Raw genomic sequence first — 13,119 nt, forward strand, 5'->3', positions numbered from 1 at the left:
GCCTATTAGTTAAGACGACTGAGGCTAAATACCTGTGTACGATAAATTTCAGGTTCGAAATTCTCCTGAAAAGTAATCCGAAATGTTTTAATAAAAGAGTATTTAAAATCTTACATTAATTATATGGTATACTATATGGTACATACTCCATTCTAGGGGAGTGTTGATTTAATGAGAGAATTAATTAAAAGGAGGGTAGGTGGTTTAATTTAGTAGGCATTTATTTGGCAATTTTTATTCATTATTCTAACACTCATAAACTCTTAAATTCACTCTTCAAGTCTTCATGAACATGGAAGAAGGTGATGGGTTTTCTGCTAGATGGCCTCAAGCTAGCTTCTTCAAGTTCTTACTCCAACCTCGTTTCGACCTCCAATTTTTTGTAACTCTTTCTAATCCTAATCCTACCTTGTTAATTAATTTCTCTTCATGCTTTATTAATTAATTTGTTTAATTTATTTTCCCATTTCTTGGTCTTTTTGTCATTTCAACAAGCTAAAATGATTTTTTTTTTTTTGGATTTTTTTTGTTCATCCAATGAGTAAAATCCAAATAAAGAAAAGCAACTAAAATGACGATCATATCATATATGCATGCAATTGTAATTTCGCAAGTACGGAGTACATTATAAGGAGGAGGAGGTGTGTTCTATTAACTTGATTTTCGATTACATAATTAAACAAATATGAACCTATTAGATATCACACCTTATTATTATAACTTATTTTAATTGTAAAATATAAACTTTTTGTTGTTGAAGGAAACATAAGACGTTCACTTTTTTTTTTTGACATAGATAAGACGTTCATTTTATTGCTTCTATATAAGTGGTAAATTTTATTTGTGTATTAGTCTTTATTAAATTTATTCCGAACTTATTGTAATTATTTACTTTGAGTTGATATTAACATAAATAAACTTTTTTTTTTTTTAAGAAAGTAAATCTATTTTTGCATTGCGGAATTATGATGTTAATGCACCTTTGTTGGTAATTGTTGTATGGGAGAAAATCGGTGGTAAAGAATAAGGATAGTCATAGAGAAGGGCATTGTGTCATATGATTATGGTTTGGTGTAATTTTGGATTTATTTAACTAGAATGGGGTTTAAAATAAAATAAAATCTAAATTCAAAAGATAATTCTCATTATTGTGTCTCGTGTCAACATAGGCTTGAACCAGTCAAGATTAGGCCTATATGGCTATATGTCTTAATTAATGGTTGAAATAGTGAAATATGTTGTTTGCACAACTTCTTATACCAATGTGTTCAAGTAGAGTTGTTAAAAGTGTCGTGTCGGATCGTATTCTTGTTCATTTTTGTATTGAATATAAATGGGTTGGGAAATCTCAACACTAGTATAAATTAAATTGGCTTTAAATTATTGTGATACTAGGTTAGGTTCCGTGCAACGTACGGATGAGACTAAATGCATTTTGTTTGTTCTAAATAATTTATTTAAACGAAGTTTTTAATGATAAAATCATTTTTTATCAACGGATGTTGGAAAAATCAGAGAAAAATATTATTTTATTTGGATTGTAAAGTGATTAGTGCGATTTTAGGAGTTTAGCGTTTCGACAAAATTACTTAAGTTGGGAAAATATAAGAAAAAAACTTATTGGACAATTATTATATATCATTTTCTTTTAGAATTGAATAATATCCGTAACGTACTGTAACCATACCCGTACCCTCGATCTATCCAACTTTTTGGCTATGGTATTGATTTGATAACCATATCAGTTATAATACCCTATTTTCTACCAGGCTTTCAAGTTTATAAGTAATTTTGTTGGACCCACTTTTTAACACTTGTTTTACATAAAATAAAAATTAAATAATTATTTTTGTTTGGGTATGGTCGTATAATAACACATTTCACTGTAATTTGATTATTTATTTATTAACTATTGTAGGTTAAGTGTATAATGCATTTTTTTGAAAATTTTATATGAAAATTAAAAAAATATTTTGCAATTTTGATTTTACGGAGTTTCCGTAATAGCTTATTACGTATATTATAGAAACAACAATATCAAAAAAACTGGGATTTTTTTCCATTCCTAACATATATGTTATTCAAATCAGTAATAATATATATTTTTTTATCCTTGTCGTAATACATGACATCATAATTTATTTATTTCATATATAATTTATACTTCTATTATATTATATTAAGTAGAAGGAAAGAATAAGAAAAAAAAAAATCAAGAAATCAGATATTTTAAAAGATTCTTAAATTAAAAGGTTTTTTAAAAAAAGAAAAAAATACCAAGGACTCACCAGGACGTGACACATGTCATTCCTGGTGTGTCTTTTAGTATATAGTAATAGATAGATAGATAGATGGGGTTCAAAATAAAATTAAAATCTCAATTTAGTGTCAAAAAATAATTCTCGTTATGGGTTGTCTACATAAGCTTGAACCGGTCAAGGTTAGGCCTATATGTCTTAATGATTGAAATATGTTGTTTGTACAACTTTTTATACCAATATGTCCAAAAAGAGTTGGGTAAAAATGTCGTGTCAGATCAGGTCGTGTCCATATTCGTGTTGAATATATGGCGTTCTTAGCTTCTTATGATATGTAATACTTGCATATTTTTCAGGAAATTCCGAAGGGGTTTATGAAAACTCATGGAAATATTCTATCTAATGTCATCTGCCTAAACATTCCTCCAACTGGTAAAAAATGGAAATGTAATTTGGTAAGAGAAAATGGCAAGGCTTTTTTGCAAAAAGGTTGGGCAGAATTTGTGGAGTTTTACTCATTGTCCCATGGCCATTGCTTAATGTTCAAATATAGAGGAGATTCTCGTTTCGACGTTGTTATTTTCGACATGAGCGCTTCCGAGATCGAGTATCCTCCATTCGGTCCCGAAAAATATAGGGAAGAAAACCCTCCAGAAAGGAGGAAAAAAACTATTGATCTCACTACTAAACCTAGTACTACAAAGAAAGGTATATACTATGTACATGATTGTTATTATTTGTCATTTTCATATTTACCGTCTTTTTAAGTTTCAGTTTTTGTATTTACCGCTTTATAAAAATATTTTTTCACATTTACTACCTCAAATTTATGAAATGTTTTGTATTCACCACTTTTAACAGGTTCCATCCAATTTTCTGTCGGTGTGGGTCCCTTTAACTAACTTCTTTGAATTTCCCTTGATCTTACATTATGTTTTCTACGGAGTATTAAAAAAGTTAGTTAAGTAGTGCCCACATGGACTAAAAGTGGACGAAATTCATTAAGAGATGGTAAATATAAAACAATGTATAAAATCAAAGTGATAAATATGAAATTACATTTTATAAGGTGGTAAATACAAAAACCAGAAATATAAAAAGGCGTTAAATATTAAAAAAAAAAAATGAACTAAATTTGATATATTCATCTTTTAAATCTTTTATCTATTTTTTCCCGTGTCTAGGCAAAGAAGGGATACAAACAATTGTGAATGATAAGCTTATAATAGCAAAAGGTAGTCGTTTAAGTCCCGAGGAAAATAATAGAGTTCATGCTTATGCTTACCAATGTAAGAATCCCTTATTTGCAATCAAGATGCAACCGTCCTTTGTTGAGCACAATTATAGTCTGGTGAGTGACTGGTTTTAATTTTTGAATATCGATCTCCACATTTTGTTGCATGTATCTATAATTGATATGTACCACGTACTTAATTATTTCGGTGAACTGATTAACCAGGGTATACCGAAAGAATATGTAAAAAGGTACCTGAATAAGGAACGACCTTTTAACCACGCGTTCAACCTCCAAACCGATGACACCAGAAAAACTTGGGAGGTGGTAATTGTTGCTAATAGTACACATGTGAAGTTGAGAGAAGGATGGAAATGTTTTGCGTTAGATAACAAGTTAAACGTGGGTGATGTATGTGTCTTCGAGTTGATCAACAAACACGAGTTTAAAGTACGTGTTTTTGGTGTTGTTAATGACATGGGAAAAGTTGAAGCTGATGAAGTCAAAGGGGTGCTGACAAATGTTACTCAAGCTCGGGTATGTATTCTCATTTATTCTCAATAAGAAGGCTATTTAGGTAATTCAACATATCTAGGACCAGGGGTGTGCAAAAATTGGTCTGGTTCGAAAAATGGACCGGGCCGACCTAGATCGGACTGAACCGAAGGCAATCAGTCCGGTCTCCGGGTCGAGAAATAGCAATTTCCGGTCTTCAAATGGTCCAAACCGATCCGGTCCGGGTCCACTCCTATCATAATCGGTCCAATCTTCGAATCTTGAATTTTCAAATTTTCGATCTTTGTCCGGTCCGATCCGATCCGAATTTGGACTGATGAGCACCCCTATCTACTATCTAGGACATTATAATATTAACACAATATTCTTATCGTAACAGGTGCAAACAAGTATGGATGATAAGGTTATATTAGCTCGAGGGTGTAGTCTTACTCCCGAGGAAGACAAGAGGGTTCGTGCTTATGCATCCCAATGTAAGAAGTCTAAGAATCCGTTGTTTGTAACGAAGATGCAACCATCCTTTGTTGAGTACCACTTTAGAGTGGTAAGTGTTAGTTTTTGAAATTTGAATCTCCATTATTATATGTTGCTTAGTCCTGATCTTGAGTCCAGCCCACTGACCCGGCCCGCAAATAGAATGTTTTGGACAGAATTTAATGTTACCTCCGTTTTTAAATGATTGCCAAAATAGAAAAATTGTGTACTAGTAGGTGAATGTAATAAAATTTGAATAAGATAAGGTAGATGTGTAAAAAGGTGGGTGGGTGTATGTAAGAAAAAAAATATAAAGTAAAAATAAATGAGTGAAAAGTTGTAAATATTGTGGGTAAGAGGGGTATGATAGTAAATTTATGGCCAAAAATAGAATAACACACATTATGAAGAACATTATGAAGCAAACTAGAACAAAAAGTGTAAATATCATTTTGAAACGGAGGTAATACATGTTTTCGAACCCGGCTTGATTTAAAAAAAAAAAATAGGTGGATTTTGGATAGCTCGAAAATGGAATTTTAGTTATAAAATTGGTCTGGTCCAAAATAGCGGGTTTTGGACTGGAAAAATGGCCCGAAGTTTGGCCATGTTCGACATAATAGGCAGAATTTTCGGTCATGGTCCGGTCCGCCTTTTGATCAAATCTACATTATTAGTTGTTAAAGTTCAAGTTTGTGATTTTATTTTCGCAGAGTATACCGAAGGAGTTTGGAAAGAAATACTTGCACAAGAAAAATGGACATTTGATCGATCGAAAGTTCAGCCTCAAAACGAATACCGGCCGGAAAACTTGGCCAGTGACGATAGGTGGTATTGATCAGCGAGCGAGGTTGAAAGTAGGTTGGAAAAAGTTCGCAATAGAAAACAAGTTAAAAGTGGATGATATATGTGTCTTTGAGTTGATCAACAAACAGGAATTTCAAGTTGGTATACTCCGTGTTGGTAATGCTAAGGAAAATCGTCGAGAATCCGACAATCATATTATCAAAACCGAACTGATGAATAGCTAAGTAGTCGATGAAGAGAGAAGAGGGCGTCAAAATCGCAACCAGGCATGTATTATGAAATACATGCCATGGGCTTGTTTGTAATTTCCCAGCCATTTTGAAATTGTTGAATAGTCAACCCCGTTTGGCAACTTGGATCCCGTTACTGCCAATTTTGTAATATGAATACCATTTTAAAATATTTAGCACCATTTTTGTGATATTAATACCACTTTATAAAATTTAGTACAAAACGAGTACCATTTAAGGAAAATGAATTTCATTTAGAAAAAGTTTAGTACCATTTTTGTAATACCAATACCATTTTTCTAATGAATTGCCAACTCAGCAATGCCAAGTCAGCACCCCGTTTTACAAGTGTACAATACCGTTTTACATTTCCCCCCAAAAATATTTACCATTTAGATTTACCTTTTTATTTGGAGTTGGTATGTTTTTGCAAATGCATGCCTGGCATGTATTTGGACTTCCTCGAAGAGAGAATGTGAAGGAGGCTTTACTAATGACATGCTGCACCCATAGGTGTTGTTTTTGGCTGCTAATCAAAGTTTGTGGTGCTGGGTGCACCCAAGTCATATTTGGTGTTGTTTAAGCCAATTTCACCTAAGTTAATATTTCAACATGTAAAAAAAAATAAAAAATAAAAAAATTCAACAAACCGAAATTGATTTGATTTAGATGAACTCGACATTACTCGTACGGTCGTACTCGATCCAAAGAAACCGTTTGTCACCTCTAGCCGCTAACCTCAATTTTCATGTATGGGCGTGTTCGGCGGTAGCGTTTGAGGTAGCGGGGTAACGTTTTGACCGAGTCAAGACGCTACTTGTAAAATTTGTAAGTGTTTGGCGCGGTAGCGCTTTAGTTAGCGATAGAGGTAGCAGTTGAATAGGTTTTATCAAACGTTAAAATTAATAGCGTTTAAGGTAGCGGGTGACGTTTGATAAATATATATTAAAGTTTTAAATAATATTTCAGCTTTTATTTTATTTTATAATATCAACCACTACTTTTACAGAACACTCTTATTAGTTACCCGCCATTTTGACAGCTAACCATTACCCACTACTATTCACCGCTACCGGCTACTCCAACCAGTACACGCTACTCAACCGTTAACTACTACCCGCTACCGCTACTTTTGACGAACAGGGCCTATGTCGTCTTGAGATACGAAAGTACGAAAACGCCCCTGAGAGGTTGAGGAGGATAGAATTCCTCAATTTATCAGTGCTCGGTGGAAGAACGTTGAGAGCAAAAGGGGTCTGTAAAAATGACATCTGTGGTAGCGATTACTCTTTCACTACCGCCGGCAAAATACTCGCCGGAAAATACATCGACGTTTACTTCTGCCAAATTCGGCGCTTCATCCTCATTCTCCCACCGCTGTTCCCCTTTCTACCCTCTCTCCTTCCGCCGCCTTGCCATTCAACACACTGACGCCGTCGTCCGCCGTCGCTCCTCTTCTTCCTTTCGCTGTTTCTCCGGTAAGTCTATTTCCGTCATAATCCTTTTCAATCGTTCTTCAATGAATTCGTTAATTTCTTGTAGTTTGCGTCGATTTTGCTTTTTTTGTAACTATTATTCTGATTTCATGCTGAAATCCTTTGCCTGTTCTGTGATTTCTTGACTTTTGGCCCTTTAATTTAGTGAAAATCGATATGGATTGACCAATTTGGATGCCTCGTCTATCTTACAGTATGGTAGAACTGTTGTCAATTATCATTACTGTTCTGTGTTTTAACGGCCTACTGTTTGGTGTTGATTAGCCTAAGGAGTAAGGACATGGTTAAAAGTTGGAAATTCGAATTAATATGCACAAATTTCAACATTTGATTCTATTTTTGCTGATTTCAAGCTATGTACTTCAAAACATTCTGGTAGTTGGGGTTTGGGAATGGGTTATTGCCTACTTGGTGATCCTAATCGCGAATAACTGAACTGTTTTTAGCTAAATTTCCTTGGGAAATCAGAATTAATTTGATCAATGGCTACCTAAATCATGTTCTCCATGTATTCATAATGTATATGTATATCTTTATAGAAGAAGATAATGGGTTATGAGCCAATAAATTGTACAGGAGAGTAGATGGAATCCCTATTCACATGGGAGAACAGATAGAGGATAATTCCGACCATGAACGATTTCCCCTTGATTCTTGTCAAAAGATTTAGAGGAAAATTACACAAATTAAACTCTATGACAGCATTACTAATTGCTTATTATCTCCATGAGAAAGATCTTTATCCTCGAGGGTAAAAATTATCTGAGGGATCCCTTGGAATGCGGTAAATGTTGAGAATTAGAAGTCTATTTTTGAAGGGTTTGGTCCATGAACAAATCCCTAGTGATTCTACGGAAGTCGTGACAATACTCTTCTTTAGAATGTTATGGCTAAATTGTAGTGTATTCTACCATGAGATATTCCTGTCCTATACTATCAACTGTTGAGAAGGCTTCTGCAACAAGGATAAGATTATAGGATTAATGATAGTTGATTCTGTTGGGAATTAGTGATTGCTAACTTACCTCTCAATCTCACACTCTCTCACCTAAACCCTAAGTCTTTGAGATTACATTGAGGTTACATCTTTGCTCATTCTCTTACACATTTGCATAACCTTATTACAAGGTTTACATGAGTACATATAGTGTAAGATGACAAGATCTAAAGACAAAGAAACGATGAGGATTGAGCCACGTAGAAGTAGAAGCTCGAATTATAACTCCTCTCTTTATACCAATGTATAAAAAGGCTCAAGGCGCAACAAGGCGATTTGGAGTTCCCAGCACCTTAGGCGCGCCTCGTTGCGCCTCGGTGCGCCTCATTGAAGTGAGGCGCCCTAATAAAAAGTAAAAAAAAAAAGTGAAAAAATGGTCTGTGCCTTGGTAAGTGCGCCTTTTTTGCGCCTTTTTGCGCCTCAAAGTGCGTCTTTTTGCGCCTTGGTGCGCCTTTTTGCGCCTTAGGTGCGCCTCATCGAAATCGCCTCGCCTAGACAATAAAAGGCGCTGGCTCCAATCGCCTTGCGCCTCAGAGCCTAGGCGCGCCTTTTTATACACTGCTTTATACTAGCGCTCTCAAGCTAAAGTAGGTGGATCGGTGGATCCCACTCGTTCAAAGTTGCCGAAGAAGCGAAGCTGAGGCAATAAAGTTTCGTCCGAACGTTGAGTCAGTACCAGGAGTTTTTCTTGCTCAGGTTTGTCCGAACCAATCCCGGTTTGTCCGAACCAATGCCTTAGTCCTCCACCTTAGTTTTCCTTGAACCCATTCTCTACACTTTTCAAAACCCAACAGTAAGCATCATGCATGTTCTTCTAGTCTTTCTGATTTCATCTTTTAAGCCCGTGTTAAACCAACTGATTGCATAAGATTAAAAAAATTCTGTTATAATTATTAGCCTATCGAATTCTTCATGAATTGTCTCAGTTTTGCTTAAGATTCTTCATTCTGCTACTGGACCATTGATGTATTTGGGATCAGCTACCACCACGAGCTGAGAATCGAACGGCTTTGATACCAACCTTTTGGAAAAATTAACTGCCAATTTATCATGTTTAAGAAAGGAACATGTGTCAGTGGATAAGGGGACAGATGTCAGAGTGTCAGTGTCGTTGAGTTGATTACTTGCATGATATGAAGAAAAGAAGTGAAAGATATCAAGGAGAGGAATTAATACATTTCTCATTCATACGGCTGCAATGAGCCTACAAGCTTACATATAGAAAGCTAACCCCCGTACTGAGTAGTTTTCTCCTTAATTACTGCAGAAAATAATAAAGAAAAATAACATAAAGCAGTCTCCCAATCATGTGCTCCTGTAATGATCTAGCAGTTTTGACTGAAGTATAAGCTAGTAATACCCTGCTGTGTAATTTATGCAGCTATCTCCCCCGAATTGAAAACTACAATCGACAAAGTTGTGAGTTCACACAAAGTGATTCTGTTTATGAAGGGAACCAGGGATTTTCCTCAATGTGGATTTTCCAATACTGTTGTACAGATATTGAAGTCTCTCAATGTGCCTTTTGAAACTATCAACATTCTTGAAAATGAGTTTCTGCGTCAAGGGTTGAAGGAGTACTCAAGTTGGCCGACCTTTCCGCAGCTTTATATTGATGGTGAATTCTTTGGTGGCTGTGACATCACGATCGGTGAGTTTTTTTCTGGAACTCTTTAGAATCAGTTGACTTGTCTTCATTTTGTTGCTTTTCTGAATTAGCTTCATTATGACATAATGGCTTCATGTGAGTTGAAGTTTTTCTGTGATCTTAGCTGTAGTAGAAACAAAGCTTCACCCAACTCTGCTTCTTGTTGGATGAAAAGTTATTAGCACAATTGGAAGCTTAATTAACTGAAACTGTTACTACAACTTGACTACATGTTAGAATACTATGTGAAGGATTGTCTATTTCCTATTAATAGAATACTTTTGCCCTCAACATAACTCTTTCAGCTTCTTTCACAAGAATTTATACTAAAAGGTAGACTGGGACTAACTACATTTTAAAGTTGCAAGTCTTGGTAATTTAATCTACTAAAGTTAGACTAGGACTACCTTTTGAAGTAGTCACTAACAAATCCTTAGTTTTTTAGATTAATATCACTCCCTATGTCCCGTTGTATTTGGCCAAACGGCCAACTTCCGTAATTTGAAATGTCCCAAATAAAAAGGTGCTCCACTTTGATTCATTATAAACTTAGCTTCTCACATCTCATATCAAAAGGTCTATTTTGGTTGTTCAATGTTAGTTCATCTTATCAACTTCTTCCACTTCGACTGAATAAGATGTATGTTGATCTGTTGGTTAAATATCGCTCGTCAATAATACTTTTTAGTATTTCTTGAGAAGCGCCTGAGACTTGGATTAGCTTAGCTTCTGCTTGAATAAAGGTTACATTTTCTTATTTTGTAAATACAAGTTAGGAAATATTGTTGTGTTTGCCTATAAATACCTCTAGGCTGTAAAATTTTTGACTTATGCTTTGGACATATCTTGAACTTTTAAGAATTCCCTCTGTCCCTATTTGTTTTTGCCCCATATTCTATTTTGGTCAGTCCCTTAAAATTGCCCCGTTTCCTTATATTGTAACATTTCCCCACCATTTTACCCCACTTGCATAGACTCATAAAGTTGTAAAAGACAAAGATGCCCCCTCTTCCTTACACATTTTGGCCAAAGTCTAAATAAAGCACATTTTGTCTATGGAGCAAACAATTAGGGACATAGGAAGTATAGGGTAGGTAGTTTTACTTTCCAGCTCTGTAATTTACATTAGTTAGTGCTACTTAAGGTTCACTGACCTAAAGTATTGTTTTTTTGTTACTGCTTCTTAAAGTTCACCGATAAAAGTAAATTCGAGTTATGTTGTTGCTTTGAGCTCGTTTCTAGGTAAAGAAAACGCGTAAAAAACATAATGAAACTTTTGGTGAAAACCCCAGAAAACTAGAATCATTGTTGCGTTATATTTGTTGTTGATTGAAAATCTTTTCTGAATCCATGTTTTCCTTTTACAGAAGCGCTCAAAAGTGGGGAGTTGCAAGAAACGGTGGAGAAGGCTATGTGCTCGTGATGCGAAATGAACGATTTGTAAAGCCTTTTTCGATACAAATTTATAATTTGGTTGACTGATACACGTTAATAATTATCATCTGTTACATTTTTAGTTTTGTATTAGAAGCAGTAAATGTTTATAGTATTTGCAAGGATTCTAATTACATTTATGGACAGTACCAATGGTTTGTTATATAGAAGCCGGCCCTTTATTGGCTAAGAAACCCTTTAACAGTTTAACTGATGCATTTGCTTGCTCTACTGCTCTACTAGTACTATCCACTTATCAAGGCAAAACTACTTTTGTTAGGAACTATTTCTGATCATGTGCTCATATTACCATGTTTGTTAAGTCTTGAATATTTGAGGTAAGTTTTCGCAATTTAGGTGGTGGATGATGGTGCACAATGAGTATTAGGGGTGAGCAAAAAGTCAGGGTACCTTGAATCGGAACCAGAACCTGTTAGGAACAATGAGCATTAGGGGTTGTACCTTGGATGATGGTGCACAATGAGCATTAGGGGTTGTGCAGGTTCTGGTTCCGGTTCCGGATAATAAATGTGGGAACCTGTTGCAACAGTTACGGTTCTGGTTCTCAATTTTTTTGAAACGGGTACCCTATTGGGTACCCTTTACACACTAATTCTAACATGGAGTGCCAAAAAATAAGGTATCGGGCCATATAAAAATATTTTATATGCCCAAAATATAAAACAATCAAAGCTAATTTTTGGAAAACATAAATATAGAATTACAATTTAAGCCCAGACTATAAAACAATCAAAGCCCAAACCATAAAGTAGATCATTTTTCAATAAAATATTAATAATTTATTTTAAATTTTAAATTTACAGGGTACCCTGAATCGAAATCTGTTACGTACAACAGGTTCCGGTTCTCATTTTCAGGAATCTATTGCTACAAGTTCCTATTCCCATTTTAAAGAACTTGTTGCAACACGTTTCGGTTCCTGAAATTTTAAAAGGGTACTATGCTGTGCTCACCTCTAAAGAATATGGTGCATAAGTGCGTAGCTAAATGAACATTGCATAAAGTAAAAAGAACATGAATAACTGATCTACTATCTGTCTATCTTTATTTACATGAGACTATGAGGTGAATTTTCGGAATGCACCTAATAATTGATGGTAAAATCGCTTTGCTATATTCATTGTACAACCAAAATTTTTATTGCACGTACAACTGGTTTAGCATATGCATGATACTGATGAAATATGGGGGGATAATTCCTCCCTCAAAGACTGCTGCACACCATTGTCTGATTGGTGGCCTTCACTCACCTACTTTTGTCCTGTTGTGGTGAAGGCTAAATGTAAATAACACCTAGTTGTCCTAGGTAACAATCCCTAGGTTTTAGCAAGTATATATACCTTGTACATCATTGTAAACAATTAAGTTTTCTAAATCAAAAGAATCAGCCGCATAAAACACCATCACAAACTTCTCTTATTCATTGCTTGTTTGTAATATTAAAGAATCATAGAATTCTTCATGGTATCAGAGCAAGGTTGCTCATAATCAAGCAACTGATTGAGAATTACTGTGAGCAAGATCAAACCCTTCTAAGCCAAACACTTTTCCCTTATGTTCTTCTCTTTTTAATCAGCCAAAGTTTGAATCTTGGAACATTTCTGCAAGAATGTCTAAGATTACCTTAACTGATATGCAAGATCCTCTTTATTTGCACCCTTCTGATGGCCAACACTCGGTGGTGGTGGACAAACTCACTGGAGCCAACAACTATAGGGAATGGTGCAGATCCATGGAGGTTATTTTGGCCTCCAAGAGAAAACTGGGGTTTGTCACTGGCTTGACAAAGAAGGACACCACTGACAATGCCAAGAAGGAGCAGTGGAAAACTTGCAACAACATGGTGATAGCTTGGTTGACTGGCTCCATGACTCCTGAAGCCAAGAAATCTATGATGTTTCTGAACTCTACTAGTGAAATATGGAAGCAGTTAGGGAAGAGATACCTGCAGACAAGTGGAGCAAGAAAATACAGACTCAATAGAGAGGTGTATGAGATTAAGCA

General features: G+C 35.3%; 2 protein-coding genes across 2 annotated transcripts; both read left to right on the forward strand.

Annotated features, from left to right (window-relative positions):
- The first annotated feature begins 231 nt into the window (after window positions 1–231).
- Window positions 232–5,716, forward strand: LOC110787474 (B3 domain-containing protein LOC_Os12g40080). Its single transcript, XM_056841062.1, has 6 exons — window positions 232–382; window positions 2,615–2,966; window positions 3,443–3,609; window positions 3,718–4,029; window positions 4,388–4,552; window positions 5,196–5,716. Exons 1-6 carry the CDS (start codon window positions 287–289, stop codon window positions 5,511–5,513), a joined length of 1,410 nt encoding a protein of 469 aa, XP_056697040.1. The 5' UTR covers window positions 232–286; the 3' UTR covers window positions 5,514–5,716.
- A 1,016-nt stretch (window positions 5,717–6,732) lies between these two features.
- LOC110787483 (monothiol glutaredoxin-S7, chloroplastic) lies at window positions 6,733–11,288 on the forward strand. Its single transcript, XM_021992106.2, has 3 exons — window positions 6,733–6,997; window positions 9,394–9,663; window positions 11,028–11,288. The coding sequence occupies exons 1-3, from the start codon at window positions 6,784–6,786 to the stop codon at window positions 11,081–11,083; spliced, it is 540 nt and encodes a 179-aa protein (XP_021847798.1). The 5' UTR covers window positions 6,733–6,783; the 3' UTR covers window positions 11,084–11,288.
- The last annotated feature ends 1,831 nt before the right edge of the window (window positions 11,289–13,119 follow it).

This window comes from Spinacia oleracea, chromosome 3 (assembly GCF_020520425.1).
Source record: "Spinacia oleracea cultivar Varoflay chromosome 3, BTI_SOV_V1, whole genome shotgun sequence".
NCBI lineage: Eukaryota > Viridiplantae > Streptophyta > Magnoliopsida > Caryophyllales > Amaranthaceae > Spinacia > Spinacia oleracea.

Bases quoted from the DNA above. Each gene is read 5' to 3' on its own strand.
- LOC110787474 (XM_056841062.1), top strand. From the start codon at position 287: ATGAACATGGAAGAAGGTGATGGGTTTTCTGCTAGATGGCCTCAAGCT. The intron at 3,610-3,717 runs GTGAGTGACTGG...CTGATTAACCAG, and splicing joins TTGAGCACAATTATAGTCTG to GGTATACCGAAAGAATATGT. The intron at 4,553-5,195 runs GTAAGTGTTAGT...TTATTTTCGCAG, and splicing joins TTGAGTACCACTTTAGAGTG to AGTATACCGAAGGAGTTTGG.
- LOC110787483 (XM_021992106.2), top strand. From the start codon at position 6,784: ATGACATCTGTGGTAGCGATTACTCTTTCACTACCGCCGGCAAAATAC. The intron at 6,998-9,393 runs GTAAGTCTATTT...TAATTTATGCAG, and splicing joins TTCCTTTCGCTGTTTCTCCG to CTATCTCCCCCGAATTGAAA. The intron at 9,664-11,027 runs GTGAGTTTTTTT...TTCCTTTTACAG, and splicing joins TGGCTGTGACATCACGATCG to AAGCGCTCAAAAGTGGGGAG.